At 34.8% G+C, this 22,485-nt stretch overlaps 1 protein-coding gene across 1 annotated transcript; it reads left to right on the forward strand.

The window, feature by feature from the left end:
• The first annotated feature begins 18,187 nt into the window (after nucleotides 1–18,187).
• LOC149214351 (uncharacterized) lies at nucleotides 18,188–21,979 on the forward strand. Its single transcript, XM_089389370.1, has 5 exons — nucleotides 18,188–18,203; nucleotides 18,371–18,448; nucleotides 21,436–21,522; nucleotides 21,619–21,766; nucleotides 21,871–21,979. Exons 1-4 carry the CDS (start codon nucleotides 18,188–18,190, stop codon nucleotides 21,747–21,749), a joined length of 312 nt encoding a protein of 103 aa, XP_089245496.1. The 3' UTR covers nucleotides 21,750–21,766; nucleotides 21,871–21,979.
• Nucleotides 21,980–22,485: the final 506 nt, after the last annotated feature.

The following is a 22,485-nucleotide window of genomic DNA, read 5'->3' on the forward strand; positions in this document are numbered from 1 at the left end:
TGTATACATGTTAATCCATTTTTGAGAAAACCAAGAGTGTCAGACATTTCTAATGGAGTTATGAAACACCGACTATGGACATAGTTATATCCTAGGTGGGCATTTTAAAACTACCATTAGACAAAAGGATGAAAGAGTGGGTTCATTGGTCCGATACACCTTTCAAGTGTTGCATGTGTAGCTTGATTATCTTCTTGATTAATAGGTCTAAGCCACGTTGGACCCTAGTTCCTAAATGGGATAGCAACGCTGCCCATTTGATAGCCACCAGGGGGTTCACAAGGGTGAAGACTACTTTTAAAGAGCCCCCCATGGTGGGTTTTTGGGGGCACCAGCCGCAAAGCTAAAAATAAATGAAAAAATTCCTTATCAAATATTGTAATTTTGTAGTCAATATGGTTCGTTCATTAGGAGAATGATCTAATGGTAGAAGTTATGTTAATTTATGGTTTTTTCCATGGAAGGAAACCCTTGGTTTTTATGAGGGAATCTTACTGTAGTTTTGCATGATTATTCTAAGAGAGACGGAGGAGATTATGTGAGAGCGAAGGTGAAATTACAACGTATCCACTGTAGGTTGTATCTCTTCATTTTTCTAGCTAATAGAAAATGAAGGACTACTTGCTTTTCTATGGATGTATCAGAAATTGAGTGAACCACATATATGTGTGTCTCTTGTTTTATGTGTTTCTATATTTGTGTTTCTGCAGCATTTCATGTGTTCCATTGATCTGTTTAATATATAATTTTATAACATCAAGAGGAAATGGAGGACCTAATGCTTACCCTCAGCCTCTTTCATGTCAAACCCTCCTCTATACCTGGAACAACAAGCGTTCAAGTCCCAACCACATTGCTCCTCTCCTAGATCATTTCCTTTCCTCTGATCTTCTCCTCTCGATGAATTTGAATCTTCAATCCTTCATTCTCCCTTAGAATGACTCAGACCATCTCCCTTTTTATCTACCCCTCTTGCCCTCCCATAACTTTAGCCCTGTCCCCTTCCGTTTCTCCCCCCTTCGAATATCATCTCAAGAATTCACATAAATAGTAAAACAATCATAGTCCCAATGTGTTGAGGGCAGTTGAGTCTCCATTTTGGAAGCTAAAATTAAAAGGTTGAAGGAAGGCATTAAAAAATGGCTCAAGGAGAATAAATTAGAAAGGTAGTACCAAATAAGGGAGATAAATTAGCAATTGGCTTCTATTCAGGGGCATATTAAGGTGGCTCATGTCACTCCATAGGACCTCCAAAGACAAGTTCTCACTCTTAAGGAATTCCACTCACTTCTCAGGAGGGGAGAACAATATTAGAGGTTGAAATCTAGAAGCATATGGCTCCAAGATGGAGATTGAAATACTAGATTCCTCCATTAGAAAGCTAGGTATAGAGAAAGAAAGAATAACATCCTATAGATTCAGTTTGGGGGACATACCATGTTAGTGTTCAAATATATAAAAGAAGTTGCAGTCCAATACTTTATATAATTATACCAATATGGCTCTCTGAAGGATCATGTGAGTGAGGCATATATGTTAGAGAATGTGCCCACACTAATTACTAAGGAAATGAATTCTCATCGCATTGCACCCTCATCCACAAAGGAGATTAAGAATGTAGAATTCTCATTTCTCCCAGACAACAGTCCAGGTCTATATGGCTTTTTGATCAACTTTTATCAACACCTTTGGGATTTGATAAGCAAAGAACTGTGTAGAAGGATAGGCTAGTCTCTTAAGCAGTGAAGAGGTTTAAACTCCTCTTTCTTGGCCTTAATCCCCAAAGAATAAAACCCCTCCTCCTTCTCAAGATTCCACCCAATCTCTACTTGCGATTTTTCTTACAAGATTACTTTGAAGTTGCTAGCCTCCAAGCCCAAGAAAACTCTCTCCCTTCTGATTTCAGGCAACCATGGTGGAATTTTCCCTTGAAGGAAAATCCTTGATAATATAATTTTGATCCAGGAAGAAGTTGACTCGAGGTTCTCGGAAAAGGGGATCAATGTATGATAATTAAGCTTGATATGGAAAGTGATTTGATAGGATAAGGTGTGAATTTATTTATAAGGTAATGCAGAAAATGGGGTTCCATGAAACCTTTATCTAATGGATTGCATTATGAATTCCATTGCCTTGGATTTACCCTTTGGTCAATAGGTGAGTAGTGGGATTATTCGAGGCATCCAGAGGCTTGAGACAAGGTTGTCCCCTTTCCCCCTTTCGTTACATTATTACAGAAAATTTGAGAAGGAGGATTCAATTTGAAAGGGAAACCTCTAACCTATCGTGCATTATATATAAAATAGGGATAAGGAGTATCAACCATGAAAAATTCATTGATGGAAACATCTTGCTATGAGGGGTTTAATTGTTAATAACAAAGATATTCAAGTCTAATTTCAAAAATTTTCTAAAGGCCTATGTAGGAGCAAAATGACAATAAAACTCACATTTTTACCTACAACACATATGCTCAAAAAGCCAAGAAGATTGAAGAAGTTATGGGGTTCAATTTAATATGGGACTGGAAGGAATTCAGGTATCTAGGATTCCCAACTTACCTAAGGAGAAAATCTCCCAAAACATGGTAGCGAATCTTTGACAAGATCAAAAAAAAATCAGTGAATTGGGGTGCGTCTTCACTTAATAATGTGGGCATGACCATTCTGGTAAAAGAAGTGTTATCAGCTATCCCATTATATCAGTTCTGTGGTCTTTTGGCCCCAAAGTATGTTATGCAGCAGCTTGGAGCCTATATAAGGAAATTTTTGTTGGAAGGAGGGAAGAAGGAAACCAAAAAGAATTATCAAGAGAATTGGAATATTGTTAGAGCACCAAAGTAACATGGGGGGCCTGGAATATGAGACCCCTCTCTGGTCAATACTACAATGGGTGCCAAGCTACAATAGAAGTTCAAGTCTCAACAAGTTCAATGGTGGTTGCAAGTCCTATAGGCCAAATAAATTCAATAGTACAATAGGGGGGAATCATCAATGTTATAATTCAAGGATCTCTCATCTGGAAGCTCCTTCAATCTTCTTATTCCCTCATTACGAGAAATCTATGTAGAATCACGGGGAATGAATGCATGATAAACATATTGACATACTCTATTTTGGATCACCCTCCTTCGGGATTGGACTCCTCCATAACTCCTCTAAAGGATCAACTACTTTAGGATAGAGTTGCCTTTGTGGATCAAATCTCTTGTTGGTATGGTCAGGACCTGGTTGTAAGTTTAAATATATCTCAACTCATCTATCTCTGACTTTTGATATCCTAAAAAATAAATTATACAGGTGCACTCCTCTTAGGAAATCTACATCAGATCAATGGGGGTGGAAGAACTCCTCATATTCTGTAAAGGAGGGATACTCCCTCCCCCTTTTCAATGCCCATTTCCTCTAAAATCAATGATCTCAATTAAACTCTAGAAGTCAAATGTTATATCCAAGGTAAATTTCATTTGTTGTCTGCTCCTCCACAAAAAAATCCCCACTGTCAAGAATTTGAGAATAAGGGTAATAATAGACCCATTTAGGTGCCCTTTTTGTGAGAAATATGAAGAAAATGTCTCTGATCTCTTTCTCTCTTATCCTTACACTTGAGTTGTCTGGTCCCCGACCTTGCATCCCCTTTTATCCATAATTCATTGGCCCTCTCATATTAAATATTTATTTACTGCTTGGCATAAGCATTACTTGGCATCCCTTCAGGCCAAAATATATTTTAAGGAATCCCGAGTCGCTCTCTCCCTACATATGTCTATTGAAAAATTTGGTTGTTGAGAAACAAAGTAATTTTCAAATCCTCTCGGCCTCCATCTAACATATCTACCCTCAAATCTCTTTCCTTTTTCTTTGAGTTTAATCTACCATCTCTGGATCCCTCTCTCAACCTAGATGAATTGCGATGGTTGGATACATAGTTCTCACCTCATCCGAATCCCCTCCATATAAGACATCCAAAAGCTCACCCTCACTAGCTTCTTTGTCTTCCTGCCAACATCATTACCAGATGGAAGTTGAAGTCTCAATCCTATATTCTTTAATTCGATGGAGCCTCAAAAAGAAACCTATGGGTGGCACGAGAGGGAGGGATTCTCTGCAATCCCGAAGTAATAATTGTTGACAAGTATGCTTGGGGATTGGGAAGAGCGACTAATAATGAAGCAGAGGTGTATGGTATGTACATGAGGCTCCTCTTAGCCCAAAAGAGGGGAGTTGGTGACATCAGAATCCTGGGATATTCCTTCCTTGTCATAACGAATTTATGTACAAGCTCCCCGCTCAGGATAACAAAATAAAACAGATGCTACAACAAGGTAAAGGTATCCTCCTCTCATTTTCTATCTCTTATACTTTGCATATTTTATGAAACCTCAACATAGAGGCAGATATATTGGCAAACAAAGCTTGCCTCCTGAAAGAGGGACTAACATAAATTAATGGTTTTAATGGTTTTCCCCCATCCGCTAACTAGTTACCATGATGACCCTCTCTATCTACCTTTCTCGTAGACCCAGCCATAAAAGGAACCTTATGAATATTATCCCTATCCCCACTACACATTAACCATTCCCCTTCATCTCGTTGATCCATAACTTCGTGACATCATCCCATAATTCCTCCCCTCTCAATTGCAAGATGATGCCATCCCACTTCACCATGACTTAAGGCACTCTCACCAGTCCCCATGTGAAAATATGCAGGCTATATTTGTAGATAAGTGTGAGAAAATTCTTGTCCTCCCCATCATTCAAGGTTCATCCCAGGTGTCTTCAATGGTTTCTCGTGCGAAATATCTCAACCTATAAGTTGCATTTACACCCTCTAGATTAGAATAAATGACCCAACCATTTGAGATTCAGGTTGTATGAGGATGAAGTCCCCTCACTTCACAAAATTATGATTGAGCTACCATGGGATCCTGGTGGCTTGAACTCCACTCTCCATCAACAGATGAGACATCTGCATGGTAATTTCCTTAAATCACCTTGGGCTTGTTCAAATTCTCCCATTCTATTGGTTGGTAACAAGTTTGGATATAAGTTAGCGTCGATATGGCTTCACTCTCTTTATGAGGTGAAGTCGGGCAAGTCACAGAGTAGAGAAACTTCCATATAATTTCTTGGATTTTCCTCTCTATTAAGGAGAATTCACTCTCTTCATAGAGCGTTACGGGTTGAAGTCAGGCTAGTATAACCCGAAACTCCTTGGGGTTGTTTTAATTTTTCCACTCAATTGGCTTCTCATCAGTGGAGCTCGACTAGAAAAGAGCGATCCAACATTACTATGAGGGGACCAAACAAGATTCTCTACCTTTCCTCTTGTTTGTTTTGTCCCACTTTAGTGGTGTATTTTCTCCATGGCTTATAGTTCTCAAGGTCGTTCATGAGAATGCTAGTGTTGGGTGGAGAGAAGCAATTTCAAACATTTGGCTATGGGTAGGACATATCCATTCTCTTCATCCCCAATCTCGTCAGTATGCGACGAATACGTTAGCTGGCATGCAAAGATGAGAGCTAAAATCCTTGACCTTTATGTTTTGTTGCATTGACAAAATGAAGTAGTCAACAAAACTTTAGATATCATAGAAGCTAAGAGAAATCAGATGGCTTGTTTGTAGGATGAGGTCGGGGCACTCTAAATCATGATAGAGGACCTCCAATGGCAGGTGGCTAAGCCAAGCACACCTCCAGAAGAAAAGAGCTTGGGCTTTTACTTAAATCTCTCGATAGATCCTAATGCTAATCTACAATTGTAATCGCTAATTTTTACTGCATCTTCCTTCTGGCACAATTTTTTTCAGGTTTATACTAATAGCATAATAAAAATGTTATTTCTTTTTGTAGTTAGTAGACACAATTGTGCATGGCTTCGCTATCTGTAATTGCTAAAATTAAAACCCATTGATATAAATGAACTGTAAATCCCCAAATATTTATATTATTCAGGTGCATATTTAATAATAATAAAAAACTCTTTATTATTAAAAATATAAAAATTAATAATTAAATAATAAATGAGAAACCTAACGAAAAATATATTTAAAAGCTACTTTTTTATTCTTATCTATTGAATCTTTTGAATGTTGAGCCACATTTAAACTCTGAAAGAAAAAAAAATTGCTTCACCATGCTAATGTGATCATCATATTTACACATATAAGGATTGATGAATTTTAATTTAGTTGTAAGGAATAACCTTTTTCATATATAACTTGTTTGATCAATATATAGACATGATTGCAATATTTAGATTATATATGACATCTTCTACAACATTAATATATAATTGACATTAATATATTATTAAGGAGATTATGTAGTAACTTTTATATATTATATAAAGTTTGAAAACCACTATACATTTATTTAAATGAGGGATTAACCCAGTGCGGAGAGACAATATATCTTTTTTAAAGAATTAAAAAAAATTGTTCTTTTCTTCTCTAATTCTTATTTTTATTTTTTAATATTAATTTTTTTATTTCTGTTTTTTTCCATTAATTTTATTTATATTTCATTTATTTTTTATTAATATTAATTCTAAATATAATAATATTTAATTTATTGACTGTTGGGATTTAGACATTGCATCTCTATTATATTTATTAGGTTTTTGGTTCATGCTATCTATCTATATCCTATGTCCCGATGATAAATCACACTAAGGGTTCAAAATGCATTGACATTAAATGTATAGTATTTTTACCAAAAATATTTTCATGTAAGACATTAAAAGTGGCAACTTATTTTGGATTGTAAATTTTGAAAAATGGGTTACACCTCAAAAGATTTGATCCTCTAATCCATTGATACATATATGGATAATATGGATCTATATTAATTACACACTCGCATACATCAAATTTAATTTTTCATTATTTAAATTGCATTTTCTTGAATTTGTAAATGGATTACTTTCTTAAATTGAAATTTTAAGTATATAAATGGATTCAAAACCTTGAAAACCCCCCACCAGCAACTAGATTTTTAAACAAAATATACTAGAAAATATATCTCAAAAGGAACAAAAATATAGAATGAAAAAACTACTTGAAATGTTTTAACCATAACATTTTTTTAAATTTCTTTATATTATAATGCATAGATTTTGTTTCTGTAGTCATATATAATATATAGCATAATTAAAATTAAAATAATTTATTTATCATGGAAATATTTTATTTTGTTATCAATACGTTTTGAAACCTACATTACCATAACTTAACGAGGTATCACCTAAATTGAATTTTATGTGCTCAAAATTGAATAGATTACATATCTCTTTCTGATTAAAACGTAAAAGAATTTTTATACTTTCAAATACTTCTTTTTTAAATAGTTGAATATTTTATAATAGAAAATATAAAGGTAATTCTCTCTATATATATTGATATTGATAGTTAATAATATTTTCAAAAATTATAAGAAATAGATATCTTCCTCACACTTAAAAGTGAAAACAATTGTTCTTTTAGCTTTAAATACTTTATTTTTCTGAAAAGTTTGATATAAAATTGTGTTACTTACATGAACATCAAAATATTTTATTTATAACTAGAGGTGACACTCAAATATTTTATAACATGTTTTTAGTAGAGACTCCCATTTTCAACAATAAACCAAGGCAACATAGTGAGAGTGAAAATATTGATGTTTTAGAATGTTTTTAATTAAGGCTAACCATATTCATTTTTGCTTGATGAACATGACCTTTTATTTACATTTTTTTAATGATAACTGAAATTATTTTATTTTTATTTGAAAAAGGAAATGCCAACTCAGGTTGTGCATGCACAAAATTCTAGATCACTCTCATTTTAAATAACTTTTTATGTATATAAATGCATTTAATGCATTGAAAATTAGCATTAACACTAGGATTTTTTAAATTTCACCTTCCAACTAAACCAAATCCTTCATCCATTTTACACAAATTAGACTGGAAAATATACATAAAAAATGTCAAATATAGAATAATAAGACCACTTAAATTCTTTAATCATAACATTTTGTAGTTAATTTTTATATTATATACATAGCTTTTTTCAACCATATATAACATATACATAGTTAACATTAAAATATTTATTCAACATGAATATTGAAATATTCTATTTATCAACCATATTATTCTATTCAAATGTTTCTTTTGTTATTAATATATTTTGAAATATATGTTACTGATGATGGTGGTGGTTAACGTCCACTGAGACAAAACTTTGGTCTATCGAACCTAAAGAAAACGAATTATTTAGTTTGATTTAAGATTTAATTCCTATGCTCAAAAAGCTTGGAGAGAAGCCTCCCGAGCTCACTATAATTTTGACATCGTAAGAGGCTGGGAAGGCGAGTATTGCAACAAAGACTATGAAACTGAGATCTAATGTGATTGTACATGGAGCACTCTAACAAAAAGTGATTTTCATCCTCGATGTTCATATTCTCACAGAGATGGCAGATCCTATCCATGCATGGTGTTTTAGGAACTTCCCAACAACCATTTCACTATGGAGCTCATGGGAGTTGATTCTAATATTTGCTATATTAATTTTCTTCTTTGAGCTAGTTAAAACCGAGAGATACTGTTGATCTTCTAGGGTGAGGTTGATGAATATTATTTAATTAGATATATTGAAATATTTTATATATAACTCATATTGAATTTTTTATATTCAAAATTGAATAAATTACACAACTCTTCTCTTCTTTATTAAAAGATAATTGTTTTTTTTCACTTTCCCTTACCTCCTTTCTTTTTTTATAATAAAATATTTTATTATGAAAAAAATTAAAGTGATGTCATATATATATGAAATTTGAAATTGAAATATATTAATTAGCATGGGTATTTAAATAATTTATTCAAGTCAAATATTTTTAAAAAGTATAAAAATTATATATCTTCCTCATATTCAAAAGTGAAAATATAATTATGTTTTAGTTTTAATTATTTTATTTTTCCTAAAAATTTGATATAAAATTAGGTGTTTTTTGGTAAGTAAGAATTTCACATTGTATTAACACGGAAAAAACACATAATTTATAGGCTTGAGAGCATAGGGGACTAAGCCTCTTTCCCATGCGAAGCCTTTGCCTTTGTCTGAGGAAACCAGATTGAAAGCATAAAAATTCGTTGCCCCTAGAACCCAAATATTTGAAATAATTTACATTTAAAAAAAATGATAAAGAACAAAATTTGAAACAATGAGCCTAGCAGCTTTCTGCCAATTTCATGTGAACCAAACCAAAACATCAAGATTAAACTATTTGTATTTCACCATCGAATCTAAGAAGCTAACACTTGCTTATATAGCGACCACACTGGAGTTGCATTGAGGCCATGATGGAGCCACAATGCACCAAAGCACTGGCTTGAGCTTGCACGTTGCCCAAGTCAACTAGAACTTCTTCGAAAATATAACACCCATAGGGACTGGGATGAGAGTGTGAACATGGGAGAGCATCAACAATAGGAGGAGGTGGAAAATGGGAAGAAGGGGGATGAGCCATTGAACCTCGTTTGGCGAGAGGTGAGTTTGAGATCATAGGAGGAGAGTGTGGAAGGCAAGAGAATAGGAGAGGAGGGAGATGGCATGTTAGGTGGAAAATCGATTTTTAAATCCATGGCCACACGCTTGAGTGAGGACAATGAGTGGTTATGAAATATAGAGAGTTCAAAAATCCACCCGATTGCTCTCGATTTCTCCTACTCCCTCCCCTTAAGCTTTTGAGAAAGGAGATTGTGGAGAGCTCAGAGCATTGACCAACCTCAGATCATCTCTTCCTCCTCAAAAGTAAGCACCTGAATCCTAATGCGGGTTAGAATTCCATAATCAAAATGAGCTACAACAGAGAATTCATTGAAGGTGGTGGAGGGATGTCCATGGCCCCTCCCCTTGTTAGAATGACGACCCCGTCCTCTGCCATGATTCATGGCAAGGTGACAAAGGTTAGAGGATAAAGGGTGGGACTTGAAAGAAGCAGAGGAGGCACTGAGTAAGGAAACCGGAGGAATAAACTATCAAAAGACCATAGTGCAGGGAGTTATATTTCTAGGTTTGATGGGAAAGAAAGTTGGATCGGAGTACAGGGGCATAATTTGCTTGGTGATAAATTTAAGTCTCATTGATGCCACTTGGAGGGAGTCTTGTGCCATGTCGGAAGCGTCGCCGTCTGGTCTGAAAGGTTGTGTCAATCTCCCGTCGAGCACCTGAATATGGGTATGATATAAAATTATGTTACTTAAAGAGAGCGTGAAATACTTTATTGATATATTTTACCACATGTTCTTCATACTAATTCACATTTTCAACAATAAAATATGGTGTTTCAGAATTCTTTTAAATAAGACTAACTATATTCATTCTTATTTTTTATTATGGTGGACATGACATTTTATTTAGAAAATATTTTATTTTTTATGACAACTCACATTATTTTATTTTTATTTTAGAAAAGACACATGTCAACTCAAGATGAGTAGAGATAGAATCACACATCAACCTTATACTAAGTTATAAAATGTAATAATAATATTTTTCATAAAAAATTATTTATTATTTATATATTTTTATAAATAATAAAAAATTATTTAATATTGTTATATAAATAATAAAGAAATAATTTTCTTTAATATTATTTTTAATTAATGAAAATTATTTCATACTCGTTGTGATATTATTGGTTCAAATTTAAATTATTCAATAATTCTTTTTTGCCTATCCCATAAAAATATAAATCCATATTATTTCGGAATCTTTATACATTTATATATAAATTTACATCTCAATTGGTTATAATTCTCTTTATTTATTAAATCAATAATTCTTAAATTGAAATTAAGATAAAATTACTCTAATTTAATATGCCTCATGCATAATGAATGATTTAGCACCTAATGATGAAGATTAATTAGTTACGCCCTAACCTAACAACATGAAACCTTTTTACATACAGAATGCACAATTGAAAGATGCGATGGACTAGGTGCAGACAAAAAGACGCGGAGATCATTAAGTAAATTGGGAAACTATTCGTGCGAAACATGTATTGCATGAAAGTAGTGCTTTATTAGGGATCATCCATACAAGCACATTTGAATATTTCACTACTCATAAGAGATCAATATAGATGTTTTTGACATTAGGGGAAGTAGATTCTCAAACCCTATTTTGTTGTCACTAGGCATGGTGAGGATATTGCATATATTGCTTTTAATAGGTATCCATATGTTGTTAGGAGGTATAAGGAGAATACCGTATATGTGGTTTTTAACAGGTGTCCCTGTGATGGAAGATTAGAGACATACAACTCTTAACCTACTAATATCTACAACCTACCATATTTATAATAAGAATCCATAACATCAATGGCCACAATGAAAATCATGTCATCAATATCAATATGAAGACATAACATTACTAGCCAAGTTGCCAGGAAAAATTATCTCATCAATATCAATATATGGAATAGCCTCGTTAAAGTCCTCCGCTTTCATTATTACTTATCTTCACCCTTAGTTTCGCTTCGTTACAAATTGTCTCCATGATAGTTATCATTGTCTACTTTGTATTTATTTCAGATTTTAGGAAACTTACAAAATTTTGTTCATTTAAATTAGAAATTTAAAGAATATTTTAAAATTTGATTTATAGAAAATTATCAATTTTCAATTTATTAGCATAATTATATTAGGAAATGTGGTGATGATGATGATGATGATGATGGTGATGGTGGTGGTGGTGGTGGTGGTGGTGGTGGTGGTGGTTAACATCCGCTGAGACCAAACAATCGTCGATCAGACCTAAAGAAACAAATTATTTATTTTGATTTAAGATTTTATTCCTATGCTCAAAAAGCTTGGAGAGAAGCCTCCCGAGCTCACTATAATTTTGACATTGTAAAAGGCTAGGAAGGTCAGTATTGTAACAAAGATTGTGAAACTGAGATCTAATGTGGTTGTACACGGGACACTCTAAGAGGAAGTGGTTTTCATCCTCGATATTCCTATTCTCACATATATGGCAGATCCTTTCCATCCATGGCATTTTAGGAACTGCCCAACGACCTGTTTCACTATGGAGCTCATGAGAATTCGTTCTAATCTTTGCTATATTAATTTTCTTCTTTGAGCTAGTTAAAATAGAGAGATACTTTTGATCTTCTAGGGTGGGGTTGATGACCTTCTTATAATAACTTAATTTTCTTTTAGCCGCTAAATCTTTCTCACACCACATTCTTTCTTTGAACTTAGAAGTAACAATATCTTTAATGTTATTTATATTTTGCATTGCATCATTTTCGTTGATCTCCCAATAGTTTAACCAGGCCCTTGTGTCTTTATGCCACCCTCGATTGAGCCTTACGTGGTTTTGGCTAGAATTTAAAGCTAGCGTAGGAAGTCTATGATCGTCTATGTTATTAAGTTTGTTCTTGTACAACAGAAACCTAAGCATAGCTAGGCTCTTAATAGGGGAAAGACCTACTTCTATAAGGAGAATAGGATAGGGTGTATTACTTTTAATTTTCAGGTTATAAGTTATAAAACGCTTCTGGATTTGCTCAATCTTTCTCCATGATTTTCTGGAGATGGTGCAACCCAAACCTCATAGCCATATAAGATAACAAGAGTGACTAAAGTTTCAAAGAGGAACTTCTTTTTATCCCACATTACGAGCTTTGCTATTTTACAATTATTTTCAAGACCAAAATAAGCTTTCCACCCCCCATTAATCCTTTTCTCAATGTTATGGTTCCAGTTGAGCTTGTGATGAATATCAATTCCTAGGTACTTGTAAGAATACACTTCCTCCAAGTTATTATTGTCATACATAAAATTAGCGTAAGTGTCCTTCTTTGATTTGATAATAATAACTTTTGTTTTGTTAATGTTAACAGTCATACCCATGGTAGAGCAGAAATCCTTAAGAAGCCTGAGTTGCTTATCAAGATCAGATGGGCACCTTGCCAAAAGAACAATATCGTCAACATAGAGAAGAAGGATGACGACTATCCCAACTAAGATCGTGCCATCACATCCTGCTTCCTCTAAATAGCCCTCGAGCTTATCGATGTAAATGCCAAATAGGGTAGGGGAGAGGGGGCAACCTTGTTTAACTCCGATGTTGCACTTAGTATCTTTCGACCACCCCTCATTGCTCTTTAGCTTGGCAATTACATTCTCGTATAATCTAGTAGCGGCAGCTCTCAACTGGAGAGGAACCTTTAGCTCTTTTAATCTATTCTAAAGGTTGTATCTAGGAACCATATCAAAGGCCTTTCTAAAGTCCACAAAGCAACAAAATAAATTGGATTTATCATTATGACATTCCTCCCCAATGATCCTAAGCGTAACAAGGTGGTCTATTGTTGAGTGATGCCTTCTGAAACATGCTTGGCCTTTAGCCCGCTTACCTTCACTTTCAAGCCATATGCTTAACTTCTTTTCCAAAATACTACCATATAACTTGGCTAAGAGCAGGGAAAATTTTAAGAACCCCCCCTAAATTTATAAATATAATAAATGGGCGAATCTCCATGGTATATAGGAAACATGGAAGGCGATTTTATCAATAATATAATATGTATATATAATTTTTTGGCGAATCCCTCACCAGGCATGGGGAATATTTTACTCAATTATAAAATCTTGTAAGATCTTGGCTGTAAAGTCCTAGTGAATCTTACCATAGGCTACATGCTGGTTTAATTCCCCCATTTAAATAGGCTACATTCCAGGTGAATACCATGGGTCAATACCATGTGCCATTTTGGTGAATACCATGGGTCAATACCATGTGCCATTTTTATTTTTATTAATTCTAATATTAGGGTTAATAATGGTTTTTTGCATGGTATTAATAGCAATCTAGTCCATGGTATTTGTCCCATAGTAGTTTGGCCAAAGGTTTCACCTAAATATAACCCATTTTTTTAGTGTTCGTAAATATAAGGTGACTTATGGAGTAAATATAAAAAAATGTTTTATTTGTTTACCATACCTCTCGTTTATTTATATTTTTATTAATTTACCATACCTCTTTTACAAATATGGTATTTGGCCCATAGGATTCACTTAAATAAAACCTCTTTCTTGAGCCTTCATAAATAGAACGAGGGTTATGGACTAAATATAAAAAGAGGTTTTATTTATTTACGATACGTCTAGTTTATTTATATTTTTATTTATTTACCATACCTTTTGAGTAAGTATAAAAAGACGTTTTATTTATTTACCATACCTCCACTTTACTTATATTTTTATTTGTTTACACTCTTACATGTATATAAGGTGACTTATGGAGTAAATATAAAAAATGTTATATTTATTTACCATACCTCTTATTTATTTATATTTTTATTAATTTACCACACCTCTTTTATAAATATGGTATTTGGCCCATAGGATTCACTTAAATAAAACCTATTCTTGAAAATGGGCGAATGGATTCACTTAAATAAAACCTATTCTTGAAAATGGGCGAATGGAAGGTTGTAAGTCCTAATTTCAAGGGCTAAATTTACCTTTTTTACCCTCTCCCTTAAAATAAGGTGGGTTATCTGAGGTGATTTGTAAAAATGTACTATGATACAAAATATTCGCCCACTAAAAATTTAAAACCCCTTAATTTCGCCAAAGGGCAAACATTCGCCCCTAAAATTATCCTTGGCTAAGAGAGGGCTGATCATAATTGTCTGATAATTAGAGGGGTTATTTGTATCCCCACTTTTAAAAATAGGGATAATGAGGCTCTCAGTCCAAGGTTTGGGGAACCCTTGCTGGATTGCTTGATTGAAAAGCCTGTGGATGTGGGGGATGAGGACAGGACCTCCAATTTTTAAGATTTCTGCCTGGTAACCTTCAATGTCCTTAGCTTTCCCATTAGCAAGGCGATTAACCCCAAACTTAATGTCTTCTAAAGAGAAAACTTCTTTCATTGTGAGAAGGGTTTCCAAATTATCCATGGCATTTGGAGCTTCATAAAGCTTTTAAGATAGGAATTCCAATCGCGAAGAGCAATTTTATTACTATCCTTAGTCTCCCTAGTCAGAATCTGCCTCCAAAATTTCTTAGGAGCTACCTTAGAGAGGTGTAAGAGATTCTCCTGTCTTTTATGAATGTACTGCCCCTTTTTCCTTTTAGTTAGGGCTTTTTATATTTTTATCTTGTCCATTTTAAGAGATTCAGCAACAGTTTCCTTAATTGCTCTCCTCGCACTTTTACAATCTTTGTCATACCATGGATTGGTTTTGCTATTTCTTTTATTATTTGAAACTTCAATTGAGAACTTGCTAATAGAATATGAGAGGGTTGTAGTAAAATTATGATAGAGGTCTTCTATTTTGTCTATACTAGATAAAGGAAGCAAATTAGTTTTTAATTCATTTAGAAAGAGATCATTTTTATTTCTATCAAATACTAAGTTCTTTTGGCTGTAAGTATTATTTTCTATGGGAACTCTATGCATGACAAAATTGAGAGTTATAAGCAAAGGCCTATGATCAAAGTCAGGTTCGTGGTCATTTAAGATGTCAAAATTTATTACTTTGTTGTATAATGGGAGATCGGAAATAACGTAGTCTACCACGTTGCTACCAAGTCCATGGATGCAGGTCATCTTGCTGGAATTGAGCCACTTCTTTAGACCGTTGCAAATTATGAGATCCTGAGCACTACAAAGCTTGACTAGCTCTGACCCAAACAAATTTTCCCCAAGGTCTTCAGAGCTCCTTTTGTACCTGCTAGCCAAAGTAAGGTCTTCGTCTAACCAAAGAGGATTAGGGTTGGGATAATTGCTTAGAATAATAGCTTGGTTGTTTGAAGTTCGAGCATTAAAGTCACCTATTAAAAGATATTACAGTCATTCCTTAGGCTAGAAATATCATTCTCTAAACCATTGTAAGGGTTAGCTTTATCTAGATTCTTCTTCTTATAGAAGTTAGAATTGATGGGGGGAAATAATGTATTGCTATGTAGGACTTTTTATTATTAATGTCTTTGATCTTTATCCAACTATATTGGTTGTGAGGGTCGTTTTTATAAATCCTAACATGGGGGGAGATGTTCTTCTTAATGTAACAAGTTATTCCCCCAATGCCTCTACGGGAGGATCGCTTGTTCCAGGTACACCATAGCGTAAAGCCATCTATGTTAGGGACCTTAGATAATTCAACTTTATTTTCAGAAACTTATTGACATATAAAAGTAGAAAATGATATTTATTAACTTATATCAACCACATTTATTATTATATACACACATGGAAAAAAATAATAAATAAATATTAACTATAATTTATTATAGTTCATTATAATCAACTATTAATATTATTAATAATAATAAAAATAATATTTTTATTAAACTTGACTATAATTAATTTTGATTAACTATAATTCAATATAATCAAGTTACATTGACTCACAATGACTATCAATAAATATGATTGAGTATTATTTACTATAGTAAATATGAAATTGAGGCAATGTCATTATGATAAAGTATTAATCTTCTAAGATATCTATCACTTATCTTGATTTTTTTAGCTTCATTATGAAGTGTCACCATGATAGTTATGTTTAGCTTTATTATAAAGTGTCACCCTGATAATTATATTTAGCTTTATTATAGTTATAAAAAAATTAAAATTTTATTTATTTGAATTCAGAATTTTAAGAATATTTTAAAATCTAATTTATAAAAACAGTTATTAATCTTTTGTTGATTAAATTCCAAAATCTACCATCAAATTAAATTCAACATTAAATTATATTCTATTTTCTCTCTTACAGCCATAACACCAAGGCATTTCACCGATGCCTTGTCCATGCTATTCTGATCAAAATTTTCTAAGCGACGATAAATTTTTCCTGGCGATTGGCTGCTAATCGGTAACTCTGAGCAGCTCAGATTCCCACAACACCATCAATCATTATGGACCGTACGATCAATTTGGATTTGGAGAGGTCGTTGTGCAACTTACTATCATATATTTTTAGGCCGATAGGCCTTCCTTTGAAAGGGACTTTCGTCGACCTTTGGTTTCTAGGGCTGACATCTGGCATCGGGCATAGAGCGGGAAATTTGTGGGCATTTTCTGTTTATTCTCAGCAATTTCGGAGAATACTCCTCAAGCACAGCGCCTTCTTCAACCTGTGCCTGACTCCGGATTCGTAGGGGCGGGCATTAAATCTACGCGGGAGAAGCTGCAGGGTAAGCCTGTAATGTAGATGGGCAGTTGGAATTCTTATTTGAGCGTTTTGCCATCATAATTGCAATTGCTATTGTGTGGGCATATGCCCATATTCTCACTGTAGGTGGAGCATACAAGCATACCCCTCAAAAGGCCGAAGCCCATTGCTGAACAAACCATTCTAGACTAGTTAGTGGTGCCAAATGGTATGCATTCTTACAAGAAGCATGCATACTAATTGTCATGTCATTTCATACAGTACGTTCTCATGAAAAGCCTCAGCATGGGCTTTATTATTCTGCAGGATAAGTGTTCCATATCCATTTCAATGGCGAGGACCTGTTTTTGATGGAGGACAGTCTTTTGCAATGATGGTGGCAGCATTTGTGTCTCTTGTTGAAGTCTGCCTCCTTGCCATATATCAGATATTCTTTCTTCTCCTTTATTTTCTTTATCCCGTTGACATTTCAGATAGTTATGTATGGGTTTCTATTTAAAAACAAAATTGGGTATTGACTACCATTTTTTTTTCTTTCATAAATTTGCAGTCTACTGGTACATTCTATGTTGTTTCAAGGTTTGCAAGTGCCACACCTCCCCCTTCATCAATCATCAGCTGTGGTATAGGCTGGCAGGTAAGGAAATGGGTTCGTTGCTTTCACCCTTATGGCTTCAGGTAATTGGAAGATTGTATCATTGTCGTTGATGGAATGTAATGGTCCTCTCTACAGGGAATTGGAATTTTATTGGATGGGATGTTTGGAACTGGAAATGGGTCCACAGTATCAGTGTAAGAACCAGGCAACTTGACCCATTTCTGGAAACTTTTAGCTGCAACTTGACCCATTTCTGGCAATACTAGCTCTGAAATGTATTAGTGTAAGAACCAGGCAACTTGACCCATTTCTTGCAACTTTAGCTGCAACTTGACCCATTTCTGGCAATACTAGCTCTGAAATTTGTCTTATCTTGGGAATTTGTAGTGAGAATGCTCATCTTTTGGGGTTGACACGAGTTTGGAGTCGAAGGGTGCTCCAGATATCAGCAAGATTTATGATATTCTTCTCTATTTTTAGTGATAATCAATTCAAGTTGGTATATTGTTCTCATTTTGGGGTTTATTCCCTAGTCTAGGATTTGGCATTGCTAATTTCGTGTTAATGTGTTCCAGGAAAATTTGAAGCAATCTTTTCTTCTATACCAGGACCCATTTTTGCTGCCGTGTACTATCTCCTCTTTGGTTATGTTGGTATGTATACAGTGTACACAAATCCTATGTGCTGAGCTGCAGAGTCAGTCAACTAGTAGTATCTTAGTTGTTGCCATAATGTATAATGGATGTATCCATAAAACCTTAAGGTTAACTCATATTGGTAGACACTTACTTGTACAATGCAATTTCAACATATTAGTGTACAACAACAATTCATAGGGTACCTATATTGGCAGACAGTTTGTACGATGCAGCTTTAAAATTGTAGGGTAGAACAAAAATTCTTTGGGTTTTGCCTCGTGTCTGAAATTTTTTGTATTCTTGATGAGCAGCTGGTGAGGGTCTCGGTTTCCTTCAATTTTATAATCTAAATAGTTTCAGGACGAAGTTCATCTTGGGCTTCTCTCTGTTTTTGCGATTATCAGTACCACAATACTTCAATGAGTTTACAGTTTCTTCTGGTCATGGTCCAGTCCACACTCATGAATGATGGGTAGGGTTCTTACAACATCTTTCAGGGACTACATTGAAATTTTTTGGCTAGCAGTTTGTTGTGGCAACATTCCCTTCAACCTTCAAATTTTCAATGATTTAAACTTTAAACATTTATGAATGGCTTTTTTAACAGTTCAATGACATTATCAATGTGATTTTATCGTCACCACCTTTAGTTACTGGCAGCGTAGCATTATTTTTGGATAACACTCTACATATGGGGGAGAGCACAACAAGGAAAGACAGAGGCCATCATTGGTGGGATAAGTTCTGTTCATTCAAAACTGATCCTAGAAGTGAAGAGTTTTATGCTCTCCCTTTCAACCTGGCCATGTTTTTCCCATTTGTCTGAGGATGAAACTTTCTTTTAGAGGTGGGGTCTCTGTTTTATCAATAGCCTTGGTGCATTTGGAGAATAATTAGAGTGTCTTAAATTCAGAAAGAGACAACTTCACAGTGTGAAATCTAAGATGTCTATATTTTATATCTATCACTTTGATAGGGAACTGCGTTCACGAATTATCTCAAATGGATGCCTCTGTGCCCTAGTCAATCATTTTCAGAGCGCTTCAAGATCACCGCTCTTGGCGAGCAACAAAAGGAGAATAATGAAAAGGAAAAGTACATTTCAGACTCTCAGAGTGGTCAATATGCTATCTTGACTCCAATTAAAAAGAGGCATGTTGTGCATAGAGTAGCTTATCTTTGTAAGTACTTTTGAAGATACAACATAATGTTTTTGTTGTTGGTGCTTCAAATTGAGCCAATGAGCATTTATCTGGAACTCGAGAGTCATATAGAGTCATTTTATAGTAATTATATCTTAAGCCCCTTGCAAAGGCATTAGTAGGAACTAGAAATACAATTGCTTTCTGATATTCTCCACGCATAATGCGAGAATTATTAGTTATTCATAGCACATTTTTAAAATATAATTTTTTTGGTAAACATTGCTTGCCTTTGAAATAAAGACTTCATCTCCTGTTGACAGGGCACTTTAGGCTTTCCATTAACTTTAGCTTCATGGTTTTCTTCCAGAATGAGTGCATGGAAATTATTGCAGCAAAAATGAAATGACATTGGCAAAGTAACAAAAAATATAGTACAGCTTTTCAGATGGCATTCCATGCAATGTATCACAGATTTCTTTTGGGAATTGTCATCTATTCTTTTGTACTTTTCATTATGTTCTACATATTGGGGATTTTTTCCTTATGCATTTTATGCATCATGATCAGATATGCTTATTATTGTTAGTTTCATCCTAGGTGTATACTTTTCAGCTTTTCATGACAGAATCATTTGTAGTTCTCCTGGGGTAGGTAGCATTCACACATGTTGCCACCAATATAACAGGGGCCACTAGAGTTGCAAGATCATCCCCACATTGTAAACTCTATCTGATAAGAAACAACAAAGGGAAATTCTGAACATCCATTGCATCTACCTTGTTATTTAAGAAAGTTCTGAGCATTCTTGGATTGAATGTTTGCCTTGGAGATTGTACATGTTGGTGGAAGAGAGTAAAAGGAAGGTCATCTTCTCTCTCTATATTGTTATCTCTAGGCCATCACATGTAGTAGTATTAGAACCTGAAAATGTTAGATCCTTGTGTACCTTCAGTTGATGCAATGATGCTTCAACGATATTGGTCGATTCCAAAAAAAAGGGTTCAATAGTCAGTATATCATCTGAATAGATACCCTCCACCTGTGGGTGCGTTGAACCAATAACATGGAGATGTGTGCAAGGGAACCTATTCAAATGGAGATACATCAATAGGTGGAGCACTCTAATGAAACAAATTCCATAATAAGTCATCATCCTTTTGTTTCTCAAGCTGGAACCTGGCGTCGGGAATAGAGCGGGCAATTTTAGGTCATTTTTTGTTTATTCTCAGCAATTTCGGAGAACATTCCTCAAGCACAGTGCCTTCTTCAACCTGTGCCTGACTCCAGATTCGTAGGGGCGGGCATTAAATCTGTGCGGGAGAAGCTGCAGGGTAAGCCTGTAACGTATATGGGCAGTTGGCATTCTTAATTGAGAGTTTTTCCATCATAATTGCAGTTGCTATTGTGTGGGCATATGCCCATATTCTCACTGTAGGTGTAGCATACAAGCATACCCCTCAAAAGACCCAAGCCCATTACTGAACAAACCATTCTGGACTAGTTAGTGGTGCCAAATGGTATGCATTCTTACAAGAATCATGCATACTAATTGTCATGTCATTTCATACAGTATGTTCTCATGCAAAGCCTTAGCATGGTCTTTATTATTCTGCAGGATAAGTGTTCCATATCCATTTCAATGGGGAGGACCTGTTTTTGATGGAGGACAGTCTTTTGCAATGATGGTGGTAGCATTTGTGTCTCTTGTTGAAGTCTGCCTGCTTGCCATATATCAGATATTCTTTCTTCTCCTTTATTTTCTTTATCCCGTTGACATTTCTGATAGTTATCTATGGGTTTCTATTTGAAAACAAAATTGGGTATTGACTACTGTTTTTTTCTTTCATAAATTTGCAGTCTACTGGTATATTCTATGTTGTTTCAAGGTTTGCAAGTGCCACACCTCCCCCTTCATCTATCATCAGCTGTGGTATAGGCTGGCAGGTAAGGAAATGGATTCGTTGCTTTCACCCTTATGGCTTCAGGTAATTGGAAGATTGTATCATTGTCGTTGATGGAATGTAATGGTCCTCTCTACAGGGAATTGGAATTTCATTGGATGGGATGTTTGGAACTGGAAATGGGTCCACAGTATCAGTGTAAGAACCAGTCAACTTGACCCATTTATGGAAACTTTTAGCTGCAACTTGACCCATTTCTGGCAATACTAGCTCTGAAATGTATCAGTGTAAGAACCAGGCAACTTGACCCATTTCTTGCAACTTTAGCTACAACTTGACCCATTTCTGGCAATACTAGCTCTGAAATTTTTCTTATCTTGGGAATTTGCAGTGAGAATGCTCGTCTTTTGGGGTTGACACGAGTTGGGAGTCGAAGGGTGCTCGAGATATCAGCAAGATTTATGATATTCTTCTCTGTTCTTGCTGATAATCAATTCAAGTTGGTATATTGTTCTCATTTTGGGATTTATTCCCTACTCTAGGATTTGGCATTGCTAATTTCATGTTAATGTGTTCCAGGCAAATTTGGAGCAATCTTTGCTTCTATACCAGGACCCATTGTTGCTACTATGTACTGTCTCCTCTTTGGTTATGTTGGTATGTATACAGTGTACACAAATCCTATGTGCTGAGCTGCAAAGTCTGTCAACTAGTAGTATCTTAGCTGTTGCCATAATGTATAATGGAAGTATGCATAAAACCTTAAGGTTAACTCATATTGGCTAACACTTAGTTGTACAATGCAATTTAAACATATTAGGTTACAACAACAATTCATTGGGTACCTATATTGGCAGATAGTTTGTACGATGCAGCTTTAAAATTGTAGGGTAGAACAACAATTCTTTGTGTTTTGCCTTGTGTCTGTAATTTTTTGTATTCTTGATGAGCAGTTGGTGAGGGTCTCAGTTTCCTTCAATTTTGTAATCTAAATAGTTTCAGGACG

This window comes from Pinus tabuliformis, chromosome 1_1, assembly GCF_031772625.1.
Source record: "Pinus tabuliformis cultivar Carrire ecotype Pingquan chromosome 1_1, CPIR1, whole genome shotgun sequence".
Lineage (NCBI taxonomy): Eukaryota > Viridiplantae > Streptophyta > Pinopsida > Pinales > Pinaceae > Pinus > Pinus tabuliformis.